The 12,616-nt window shown below is 46.7% G+C and overlaps 1 protein-coding gene across 6 annotated transcripts in view; it reads left to right on the forward strand.

Moving 5' to 3' along the window:
- Positions 1-12,616, forward strand: part of REXO5 (RNA exonuclease 5) — a 95,913-nt gene that overhangs the window by 45,012 nt on the left and 38,285 nt on the right. For all 6 annotated transcript variants that reach the window (XM_088476152.1, XM_088476145.1, XM_088476146.1 and 3 more), the window contains 4 exons: positions 928-1,065; positions 7,514-7,606; positions 10,430-10,649; positions 12,399-12,565. In XM_088476152.1, the coding sequence (XP_088332278.1) occupies positions 928-1,065; positions 7,514-7,606; positions 10,430-10,649; positions 12,399-12,565 (618 nt within the window). The remainder of the gene's footprint in view (positions 1-927; positions 1,066-7,513; positions 7,607-10,429; positions 10,650-12,398; positions 12,566-12,616) is intronic.

The raw sequence follows: 12,616 nt of genomic DNA on the forward strand, positions 1-12,616 counted from the left end.
CTATGCAGTGCCCCTTATATAGTGCTCCCAGACCCAGTAGTGGTCCCTCCCTATGCAGTGCCCCTTATATAGTGCCCCCAGTAGTAGCCCCCCTATGCATTGCCCCCTGTAGTAGTCCCCCCCAATACAGTCCCCCAGTAGTTGTCCCCCCTATGCATTGCCCCCAGTAGTAGTTCCCCCTATGCATTGACCCTAGTAGCGACCCCCCAGTGCCCCATGAAGCGGCCCCCCTATACAGTGACCCCTGTAGCCACTCCCCCTATGTAGTGCCAGTGCCCCTTACACACACAAACCCCCCCCCCCCCCCCCAACTTACCTGAATCCCCGCTCCTGACGCGACCGCCGCTGTCCGCTCTGAGTCCTGGCTCTTCTCCTGCACTATGGGAGAGACGTCATGACATCTCTCCCATCACTCACTGCGGGGAAGCCAGAAGGTGGAGCTCATGAGTGAGCTCCAGTCGGCTCCCTCCGTTGACGCAGCAGCCAATGAGATTCTGTCTGACTCTCATCGGCTGCTATAACACAGCGGCGGCTGTGTGTTTGTATAAAAGTGTCTGTGTAGCGTGGACCGCTCTCACTGCGGTCTACACTACACTAGCAGCGGGTGCAGACAGCGGACCCCGGTGCAAGTGGGGGCCCCTCCGTGTGCCGTGTGTGGGCCCAGGGACGACCGCCGCTGTGGCCCCCCCCCCCTCTTAATCCGGCCCTGATTGAAGTGATGACATCAGTAGTTACCATTTTTAACATAATGTAAGTATGTGTATACCTATGTTAGCATCACTTGTGTGTTATACGTAACGTTTACTCTAATTCTGTAATTTGTATACATGTGTGATATGTAGAAATGAAGTAAGGGGGAACCTTATATATGAACATGCTTTGTTATCTGTGGCATAACTTGCTTTCATAACTTGTCCACCATTAAAGATAAGGGGCCTGTTTGAAGAATTCAGCACTGTGTTTGTTCGACCCTTCAAAACTGGCATGTGCCTGAAATCAGTGAAGATCCATTTCCAGAGCTGCGGTCCTATCCACTCGCTGAGTATTGTGTCCGATGCTTGTCAGGTGAGCATGGTCATTGTAAGACAATGGAGCCTGATGTAGGGGTGGAAGTAAATGGGGAACACTGGGATGTAATGAGTGGTGGGAGGACCTAAGCACTTTTAAATTAACTGCTTTAGCTCAAGCTCCCCCCTCCCCCCTCCCCTCCTCCTCTGTACTTCAATAGGCCACCTCTCACTTCAATTTCTTTGTGCCCAATGTATCCAGGCACTCTTGCGGAGGTTTCTTATGTAGCCTTAGCTTTACTTTTATTTATTTGACCTATTTCTTTGGGGGCTGTTTTGTAAGCATCCCTCAGTGGCTGTTGGGGTTGATGGGAACAGACTAAAGAGATGCAGTGAGTGGTATCTACTTTGCCAACAACCCGCTTTCAATGAGGGACCCAGTTACTGCTGACACAGGTATGTGCTCAGTTTCCCCTAAACCTCCACCATCACGTGGTGCCTGAGGCTCCAGACCAGACTGTGCTCCGTAAGACGTGGCAGCAGGTAAGTGGCTTCCACCAACGGGGTCTGGGGCCTCCCACTTCTGGCAACCCTAGGCATGGGGAAAGTTCAAAGCACAGATTTATTTTGGTGGCTTTTCATTTTTCTTAGGCCCTGGGGAAGGTGCTATTCCTGTTACAGCACCACCTTTTTGGCGTCAAAGATTTATTTCAAATACTGGAAGACATTATTTGTGTGAACACCAGCATAAAGTGCTTGCAAGCATATTCTATGCTACCTCTCCTTCTTTTCTATTCCTTCTTTTTCCTGAAGGGAATTTAATTTGGAGGTAGGTTTATTCAGAGTGAAGGCAATCTTTATTTTCTTTCTCTTTCATCAATGGGGGACACTGGAACATTGGAGTATTTCATACTCAATATTTTCTTCTTCCGGGTCCATAGGGACCACAGGAATTACCTTTGGGTATGTGGTTGGAGTGATCCAGGCACCAAACAGTTACAAGCTTCAGCTCACAGGATGCACTGGGTGCTCCTCCATATATACCCCGAATGGGGGAGCCTGTAAAGCTTTGAGAACCAAAGACAAATCCAATGGAGCTAACGGAGGGACAAAGTGAGGCTGAACCCTCAGAACATCCTAAAAAAATGTCCTAACATCAGGCAGCGGGGCGATCCTTCGCTGAAACCAAACTGAGAGTGCAGATGCCTGAACCCTCAGGGTGGCCAGGCAGAGACCCCGGTCTAATCCAGCCTGGAGAAAGCAAGCACTCGAGAGACCCTAAAAACTTCAGATCATATTTTCTATGTTTACACCATTGAAAATACGAATGCCAAATCCTGTATATCTTGTCTAGTGTATATCTCTAGACGATACTATTTGATCACTCTTCTCCTCTAGTAATAATTCCTTCTGACCTTTTTAAGTTTAAATGTCCTTAGCACTTGGGGATGGACAAGTTCAATATGGAATAAATTTGATTTGTAGTAAACTGCATAGAACAAACCTATAGTGAACAGGATGGTGTAAATGAACATCAAGAATACCTACCTGCATCTTCTAATCTGGGAAGGGCACCAGTGCTGTCTCCGGTTTGTTAAACAATCTCAGCATTTTCAATTTTAAACTTTTGCCTTTTGCCTGTCGATAGCACAGATGGTTTTCACAAAACTGATGTTTGCAATGGTACCATACAGTACTAGGTTTCCTAGTTCGAACCCTACTAGTTCAACTATGCATGAGCCTGTCAGACAAGTTGGTATTCACATTCAATATAGTCCACTTCACCCAGTTCTATTTCCAGTTCCAGATGTAGCTCCACAAATTGAACAAATCAGTTCTTCATCTGTTTTCTCAGTGTTTCACCCAGAGTTAGCCAGTCAGTTCCTATAGTCCACTTCACCCAGTTCTATTTCCAGTTCCAGATGTAGCTCCACAAATTGAAAAAATCAGTTCTTCATCTGTTTTCTCAGAGTTTCACCCAGAGTTAGCCAGTCAGTTCCGTGGTGGTTACAGAGCAACAACTTCAGCAAAAGTCATCTGATCCCCATTTGGGACTGGATGCTGATAACATTAGGTCATTCCATTAGAAGGACTTTCAGGCAGTTTGTGGACTGTTGGGAGTTAGCTGGACGTTGATATGATGGCATCACAGATCTAGGGCAATGCTGATAAACGTCATGATGTTCCCCTGGAGGTATCTTCTTTTTCTACAGGGTCCATAGGGAGTCCACAGGGATGCCATGGAGAAATGTGGTTGGAGTGATCCAGGCACCAAACAGTTAAGCTTTCAGCTCCCAGGATGCCTCAGGTTCTCCTCCACATATACTCGCCAAGGGCCACAGGCATTCAGTTTTTCGTAAACAAGCCCAAGGCAGGAGAAGGAAAGATTAGAAGGAAGGACAATGTACACCAGAAACACTCTCACAAAAGAAGGGGGGAATCCGTAACCGAATGAAAATTTACCCAATGCAGCCAGGTACGTCAGGGTGCGTGCCCCGTGGATCCTATGGACCTCGAAGAAAAAGAGTTAACAAAGGTAAGTCTACCATAACTCTTATTTTCTTCTTCAGGGCGCATAGGGATACCATGGGGATGTCCTAAAGCAGTTCCCCTAAGGGTGGGGGTGCTCCTGAGCAGAAAGGAGAATCAGCCGTCCAAAGGAAGCATCCTGAGAGGCAAAAGTGTCAAAGGCGTAGAACCTAAGAAAGGTGTGGACAGACCACGTGGTCGCCTTGCACAATTAGCAGAGGCACCATGTTGAAACACCCACAATGTTCACACAGATCGAGTAGAATGTGCTGTCGCCGTGTTTGGAACAGGGAGATCAGCCTGCGTGTACTCTTGAGAGACAGTCATGCACAGCCATCTGGCCAGAGTTTGTTAGCTGGTCAGCCTCGTTTCCCTATGGTATCCCTGTGGACCTCAAATAAAAAGAGTTAATAAAGGTAAGTCTACCATTAAGTAGGCTTGCACTTAAGCTCTTTGAAGGTACAAGTCTCTGTGTTGTCGGTTTTTCTAGAGACAATTGTCTTTGATCTAAGAACTCAAGACTTACCTTCATATTGGAGAATGTCCAGCCCACTAACAGCAATTCAGTAGTCCCTTGGGACTTTAGTATTGAGTTCAGAAAACCTCAACATCTGCCTTCCAAGCTCCTGGACTGGAACTGGAATTGAAGCTGTTTTCCTAGTCATTTATAAAAATGAGCAGTGTGTCAGAACTGGGAGGTCTCTGCTGCCAGTCACCTTTCTTGGTGTTCCACAAATGTAGAGCTGTTTTGAAGGCCCGATTCACTACCATACGCAACTGCAATAACGCACGCAATCGGCCGATTGTTGCTTTCTGCGCATGCACGTGCGCGAACTAGCTATTGCGATCAGGACTGCGATCACAGAGGCTACGCAGAGTGATTTACAGGAAGTGCCATTTGGGGATGGTGACGGGGGGTGGTCTGGAAAATGCAGGCGTGCCAATGCGTTTGAACGCCGTTGCTGGGGCGTGCATAAATTAGCCACTGCGATGCCATACGCAGTGTGAGGTCGCATAACATACGTAGTTGTTAGCAATTTCTGACTAAGGTTTGGGCATGTGTAGGAGTGCGTGAGGCTGCGATAGTATTCAATTGTACCGATGGGTTTGCAATTCTGCTTAGTATTACGGATGTGTGCAATGTAAAGCGGGCATCCTTATGTAGTGTTGGGTTTGCATTGCGATCGCAATGTATTAGCATGCTATCGCAGTTGAACTGTGGGCCTGATTCAGACCCGCTCGCGAGCGCTGAGCGTTCGCAAGCGGGTCGATGGTGCCCTAGTGCGCATGCGCACGACGGAGGCTGCTCCGTCGCGCGCATGCGCGAGACCCGGCTAGCGACTGGGAAGCCGTCGCTCCGGGTCTCGCACCAAAGGGGGCGTGCTGTCGATGTTGATTGACAGCACGCCCCCTTTGGTCGGCGTGCCTGGGGCGTGGCTGCTAGAGGGAGGCGTTCCCATGGGAACGCCTACCGTCTGGGTCCGGCCCCACTGGGAGTGATTTTGGCTCTGATAGAGCCAAAATCACTCCAGGGCTTCCGGTCACCGAGACCCTACCGCAGGGTCTCGTCGCAAGCCCGATGGTCTTGACCATCGCGACCATCTTTTTGGCCGCTCGCATATGCTGTGGGTGGTCACCCACAGCTATGCGAGCGGCCAGGAGGCCGCTCCAAGTTTAGGTAGGAGGGCCCTGATTCAGAGCGAGCGCTCTGGTTCGAGTGTCCGGCTCTGAATCAGGCCCTGTGTGCGTACGCTATATTGCGATCCATAGTGAATCAGGCCCTGAGAGCGAAACAGTCATTGCACATGAATCAGAAAATTGTGCTCCCGGCCATTTGCCAGGAACATCCTTTGATAATGGGGGCTTTCATCAATCCTTAGAAGTTGTCAGAGCACTTAAGACTTATGTCCGCAGAACTAAAGAGGAGCGTCGGGCAGATGATCTCTTTTTTTCTTTTTCTATTTTTTAATGACTCTCATAAATGGGGCTGGCTAACCTCTAAACAGACCATCGCCCTGTGGATTACTTCAGTCCTCCGCCATGCTTACATTGGGGCAGTTTAAGCCTGTACTGGAGGACATGCGGGCATAGTCTGCACTTCGCACCAATTGCTATAACCCAGCATTCTAGTGATCCCCATTGAATCATAGCAAAGGACTGAGGACCTGATTCAGACACGCTCGCTAAGGCGCGATTGCTCGCTCTGAGCGATTTTCGCCCATCTGTGCATGCATATAATTCAAAGTGCGCGTGTTCAAGCCATTCGTTGCGATCTGATTTTGGTAGCTCGTAAGCCACTATCAGGTCGCTACTTTGAGTGACAGACAGTGCCGTTTGTGGGTGGTAACAGGGGAAGGTGCTTGTGAATTGGGGAGTGGATGTGCGAACGCAGGCGTCTGGCCGCCAAAACGCCGTTTAAAGGGCATGCATAATTAGCAAAGTAGCGTCATTGTACACGACACCTGCATGTATTACAGCCAGCGCTGATCGCTGTGCTTGTGGAAGGCTAAGGCAACCCCAAGGGCTGCGAGCAGCTCCGATGGCTCACGATTGTCCCGATTAATCCTTCATTTCCCGGAGATGATGTGTGTTGCGAGTGGCAAGGGGGCGTTTTCAGACATTTGCGAGTGCACTTTGCCGTAGCTCGCTAAAACATAGTGGGTGTCCTTACGCGACGCAGTGCGAGCGCTTAATTTAAATATCCAGCCCCTTTTTGCCAGCGAGCGATCGCATCTTGCAAGCGGGTCTGAATGAGCTCCTGAATGTACAAAATCAAATTTTTAAAGGTTTTTAAGATTTATTAAGAACAGAGCACTGCATACTTATAGCTTACTGTTGATAGGAGCATTTTTAATTAAATAGAACTTGTTATTTTTGTATGTACTTAAACAAAATATTTACAAAAAACACTTTCATATCAGTAATATGTTTTTATTTTTGAATTATTTGTTAAAAAGGAAATTGTTAAAGCCTGTAATAGCTTTGTGAAATTCTTTAACTTGTAGTCATACACATTACAGGTATATTCTATATCAGTTTGAATCATAAACCTGTTTAGAGATTGTAGATGTGAAAGTTGATGCTTCTGCATAATGAGATGTGTTTATGGTAAACAAAATTCTAAATAAAATGAGTGGAACAAAAGTAATATATGTACAGGCCTCAGTGTCTCTCGCTTCCATCCCTTCATTCAATACATCCTTGTGTGGGTAGGACAAAAAAATATATGTCCAAACCTAACCAAGCTCCAGGGTAGGTGGTTAAGGCATGGTTCCCTTTATAGGGTACAAAGACAATAGAAATAGAAAGATAGCCGGAGACATGAGTATCATCAGCATAGAGATGACTTTGGAGCCCAAAATAGCTGATGAGCTAACCTAAGGAGGAAGTGTATGGGGAGAATAGCAGGGGACCAAGCATAGGGGTCTATGTACTAAGGGGCACTTTAGCGTAGTGTAAAATCCGCTTCTGCTTTGCCTGCATACCGCTACAAAGCATGAGCCGGCTTCCATGGTTGTTACTAATAACAGGCCCGGCGAGGAGAGTGAAGGCTAAGTCACCCCCGCGGCGGTGTAGGCAGTATAGCAGAGACTGGACTCACCAAGTCTCAGAAGTCCCTTCCTGAGCAGAGGAAGCAGAGAGGGTTTTCCAATTGGTAGTGGACAAGGGGGGAGGGGTAACTGTGCAGGAAACATAAGAAGCTTCTAAAAATGTATAGGGTAAAGATAAAGGGGTCTATTTACTAAGCAGTGTTAGGAGACAGAGTGAAAAGTGATAAGGTGCCAGCCAATCAGCTCCCAACTGTCATTTTTCAAACACAGCCTGTGAGATGACAGCTGGGAGCTGATTGGCTGGCACCTTATCACTTTCTTATCACTTTTCACTCTGTCTCCTAACACTGCTTAGTAAATAGACCCCACAATGTAATTCTGAACACATTACATTTTATGTGTTGTCATTTGTTTCCCCGTGTACAGCGTTGTATCCGCATTACATACAGTGTCCTGGAAGCTGCTCAGCTGGCTGTGGATCTTCTAAATGGCATGCACATTAATGGATGCTGTATTACGGTAAGAAGTCAGAGACGCTAGGGATATTTATGAAAAATGCTGGACATGAAATATTGTAACCAACATCAGGTACTCAGAATGTAACTTCTTTATAAACAACAGTATAGGGAACGAAAACAGATGTCCACTTTTTATTGTCCACATTTTATTTCCATTTACTGGTTTTCATAAATGTTCCCCTTTGTGTTTTCCTAGTCCCATAAATGTGATTAGTTTATAGTGCGATGTACATTATGGCAATACCATTCCAACCAGAGTACCATATAGGAATTTTTATTTTCTACTGTATGCCAACAGTGACTACATGTAATTCCCCAGTAAGTGGATTCTAGTCTATTAGAGTATCTGCTTTGTTTTTACATATTTTGTTTGCTTAGTATTTATTTTTTAGCTTAAAAATTTCTTAAGGCCATTACATTATTGCACATTCCACTTGAGTTGTAAGAGGGCATTTGCAGATGACAGTTACTATGGCAAAACACTGGGTACGTACGTATTCCAGGCCACAGATAACATATAGAAAGGCAAATTAACCTCAGGAGCAGCCAGGGGCGTAACTATAACTTTGTGAGCCCCATTTTAAGTGCCTCCCTAAGTCTGGTCTCAACCAGAGTGTATACTTAAGCTCTAGTCCCCTGTGTCACTCCAACCACATGACCCATGTCCCCTCTAGCCTCCGGCATCACCCCAGCCAGAATCCCCTTGTGTCTCCCTATTCCCCGGCGTCACTCCAGCCACATGACCTGTCTACCATCTAGCACCCAGTGTCACTCCAGCCACATTCCCTCTCTGTACCCTATAGCCCCCGGCGTCACTCCAGCCACATGCCCCTGTACCCCATCTAGCCCCCGGTGTCACTCTAGCCACATGCCACCTTTGTCTCCTCTAGCTCCCGCCATCACTCCAGCCACATGCCCCCTGTGTCCCATCTTCTCCCTGATGTCACTCCAGCTTCATGTCCCCTCTAGTTCCTGGCATCACTCCAGCCACATACCCCCTGTGTCACTCTAGCCACATGCCACCTGTGTCCCCTCTAGCTTCCTCCATCACTCCAGCAACATGCCCCCTGTATACTGTCTTGCCCCTGATGTCACTGCAGCCTCATGTCCCCTCTAGTTCCCGGCATCACTCCAGCCACATACCTCCTGTGTTCTCTCTGGCACCTAGTGTCACTCTAGCCACATGCCACCTGTGTCCCCTCTAGCTCCCCGCCATCACATGACCTCTGTGTCCCCTCTTTCCCCTGATGTCACTCGAGCCACATGCCTCCTGTCTCCCCTCTGGCCCCCTGTGTCACTCAAGTCACATGCTTCGTGTCCCCACTAGCCCCCAATATTGGTTTAGCCAGATGCCTCTTGTGTCACTAAAACCACGTGCCCTATGTCCCCTCTGACCCCCGGCATCACTTTAGTCACATGCCTCCTGCGTCACTACAGTCATTGGACCCATGTGTCCTCTCTAGCCCCTGGTGTCACTCCAGCCAAATATCCTGTGTCCCCTCTAGCCCCCCATGTCATTCCAGCCAGATGCCTGCAGTGTCCTCTCTAGCCTCCTGTGTCACATGCTCCATGTCCCCTCCAGTCCTATAAGGTATACAACCACCAGTCAGTGATGTTGTCCCTTCTGCTGTCACCAGAACTTGGGTCAGTGTCTTATCTCTATGCCCAGCTTCTGCTTCAGCACAGGTATCCACTTCTGCCCAAAGCTAGTCTGAGCCGCACTCCTAGGATGTCCAGCAGGACGCAGATGTCAACCAGGCCAGCTCCCAGAACAGGTCCGGCATGTTGGAACATTCCGCCCATCCCAGCGCTGTGTTAATTAGAGCAGCAGCAACAGTATAGACTCCCACGCCACCCAGCGGTCGTGCTCCGTGTGTAAAGCAGGCAAGAGTCAAACCGGCCAGTCCTCCCTAAAGCTCGTCCTGCAGCTGCTGGGCTGGCAGGCAGTGTGAACCGGCCAGGGAAAGCAAGTTTCACCTATGGGTGCTTGCTGGGCTGGCGGGCCCACTAAGCCACCGGGCCCTTTGCACCCTCTATACTTATGCCACTGGGTGCAGCAGTATGGACCTTTGGCACTCATCTAGGTGTCTATATCTATTTACCCTGGAGTAGCAGCCGCACAACCTTATAGATGGCACTGTACTAATTGTCAACAGACAGATCACTTTCCTAATTTGTACCTTTCCTGACACATAGCCACAGGTGACCAGAAACTAGTGTCTTCAGTGTGACTGGTGCCAAGGCCAAGGTGCAGTACAGTTGCTCCTTCTTCGACACCTTGGAGTGGCAGCCCTCAATCTTTTTCACCCTGTGAGGTTCCTGGAAAGGAATCCTGCTACATAGGAGGGTACGTTCTTAAGACACACCCGGCACCCATCTTACTGCTCGTTTGGCACTTGTGGTGTGACGTCATGTTCCAGCCTAGGACGCAGAAGAACCCTGATCTGGACTTGTCTTCAGTAATTCTAATTAGTTCCTTTCTAAAAAGGGTACTTCTCTAACTTTATACTTATATATAGGCTCCAATGAGACTTTCCTTTGCTATATCTTCACTCATTTTTACGAACCAAAATAATGAGTAACCCACATCAAAGTGAAGAAAAAGCAGGACTTGTTAAACCTAACTGAACCACCAATAACATGAGCAGAACATACTGTAACTCTGAGCATATCTTCAACAGAGCATTTTATAAACCCAGGGTCCATACTTAGCCTCCTGCGTCAGATACTACTAGTGATGATGTATCCAAGTTGATTAATTCTCTTGTGAAAGTATGTAGTTCATGTAATTTCAGGATTTTTCTTTTCTTTTTCTGTTGAGTAGGTTCAGAGGCTGCTAACCAGTAGGACGCTTTATTACAATGGCCTTTTAAAGGAAATGGAAGATGATCCAGAAAATAATGACACAATTTATGTCTCTGGATTTCCAAGACCCTTAACGGAAGAATTTCTTCAGCGACAGTTCAGCCATTTCAAAGACATCAAAGCAATATTTGTACCGACAAATCCTCAGAACCAACAGCTCACAAAATATTGCTATATAAGTAAGTAAAATATAGTGGGCTTTATAACAGAAGCAGTAGTTCTTATGAGAATCAAGTTGCACTTGTAATATTAAATATGTGCAGAAAAAGCACAGGATACAGGTCTGGTGTGTGTACACTACTTGTCAAAAGTATTAGGACACTTCATGTTATTTTATTGAAACGTAAACTGTTTAATGTCTCTATATACAGTACCCTGAAATTAAAGCATAAAACAATAAACAGCTGGAGAATAAAATGAGATCCTAGAATCATATTAACAAAATGTAATTTAGCCACCTTTTGCAGATCTAGCTGCTGAACACACTTGCGGAATTCTTTCTACAGTGGAAATAGGGGCTGATTCGGAGGTGGATGCTAAAGGCACACTGCATGTTTGGGCACAGCTGCTGCACGAAAATATGCTAATGCCTCAGGGGGCATCTGAAGTAAAAAGAAGCCCATTGCCGGCATCTCAGTTTCGAGTGCTGCATCCGTAGATGCACAACGGATCACCATCATGACCATCTGTCGCAGCTTCAGCTATCTGAGTGAGCCTAACGCTATTCAGATTGCCTGTCTCATCTCAGCGGCCGAGGCCAGTAAATCTGCATCGGAAGACGTCTCGAAAAAAGGGACCAACACGTCCCCGTTTTCAAGAGCACAACCCATCCCCGTGCCCAAATGGCCCCAGCCTGTCAGTCAGGCTGCGGTGTCCAGGGCACTGTGACAGGAGCCGCAGCACCATCACACTGCGTCTCCGGTGCATTCCCAGTTTTAAAAAAAATTGTCCAACTTCGTAAATATCACCCTAGCGCTAGCCCCATTGTTCAGGAAGTTGTTAACACTGTTGCAGAAGTTCCAACAAATGTGCTGCATTTGTAAGTTGCTTTGCTTTCACCTTTCTATTCAGTTCCTCCTACTCCAGTTTGATGGGGTTTAAGTCTGGAGACTGTGCTGGCCTTTCTATGATTTTAAACCTACCGTCTTGTTCTTTTCTTAGAAGGCAGTACTGACATAGCCTAGAGGTATGTTTTGGGTCATTACCTTGCTGTCTGATGAGCACTGACCAAGGAGGCGTAGACCATAGGGCATTGACTCCCAACCTCGGTCCTTAAGGCACACTAACAGTCCTGGTTTTAGGGATATCCATGCTTAAGCACAGATGGTTAAATCAAAATACTAAGGTACTAATCAAGTCACCTGTGCTCAACTATGGCTATCCTTATAACCTGGACTGTTAGTGTGCCTTGAGGACCGTGGTTGAGAACCCCTGCCATAGGGTATTGCATGGCACCGAGTAACCATTTTTTTGCCTTTTTGATGGTGTACAAAAACCATATGTGATGAACCAAAGAATTATCATTTACATTCATGGGCCCATAAGATGTTTTCCCAGTCTTTAGTAGTCCATTAGCTGTGCTTCATGGCCCAGGCAAAACACACTCTTTTGGTATATTTGATCATTATTGGTTTTTTTTTCTTGCATGAACACTTGGATAAAGGTCAGAATTTTCTGTACATTCCCAAAATTGTCATCTGCTTCAACCATTTTTTAGGTTGACTTGTGTGCTTAGGGTCTTGCTGGAAGATGCCGTCCAGCTCACAGACAGATGTCCTGAAATTAATATATGTGAAGTATGTGGGACAGGGCAAAATATTTTGATTTAAGGTTTCACTCTTATTTTGTTATGATATTCTAGTTTGTTTCTTTATAAAGTAGATATTATTTTAGCTGACTCTTGGTTTCAATAAAATCTATTTTTACAGAATTCCTCAGCCCAGATAGCGCTGCTGCGGCTGCTAATTACATACAGGCACATGGTGGGTTAAGGAGTACAAAAGCAGTTACCTCCAGCCACTTACATCTCTTGCTGCATACAGGTGTGACCTATGCCCCTTCTCACAAACTGTCCAAGCAGGAGATCCCACCAGAGGTAAGACAATAACCTACTGTGTGTGTGTTCCTTACAATAAATATTATAAGT

Source organism: Taudactylus pleione, unplaced genomic scaffold (assembly GCF_031769625.1).
Source record: "Taudactylus pleione unplaced genomic scaffold, aTauple2 ptg000184l, whole genome shotgun sequence".
NCBI classification, from domain to species: domain Eukaryota; kingdom Metazoa; phylum Chordata; class Amphibia; order Anura; family Myobatrachidae; genus Taudactylus; species Taudactylus pleione.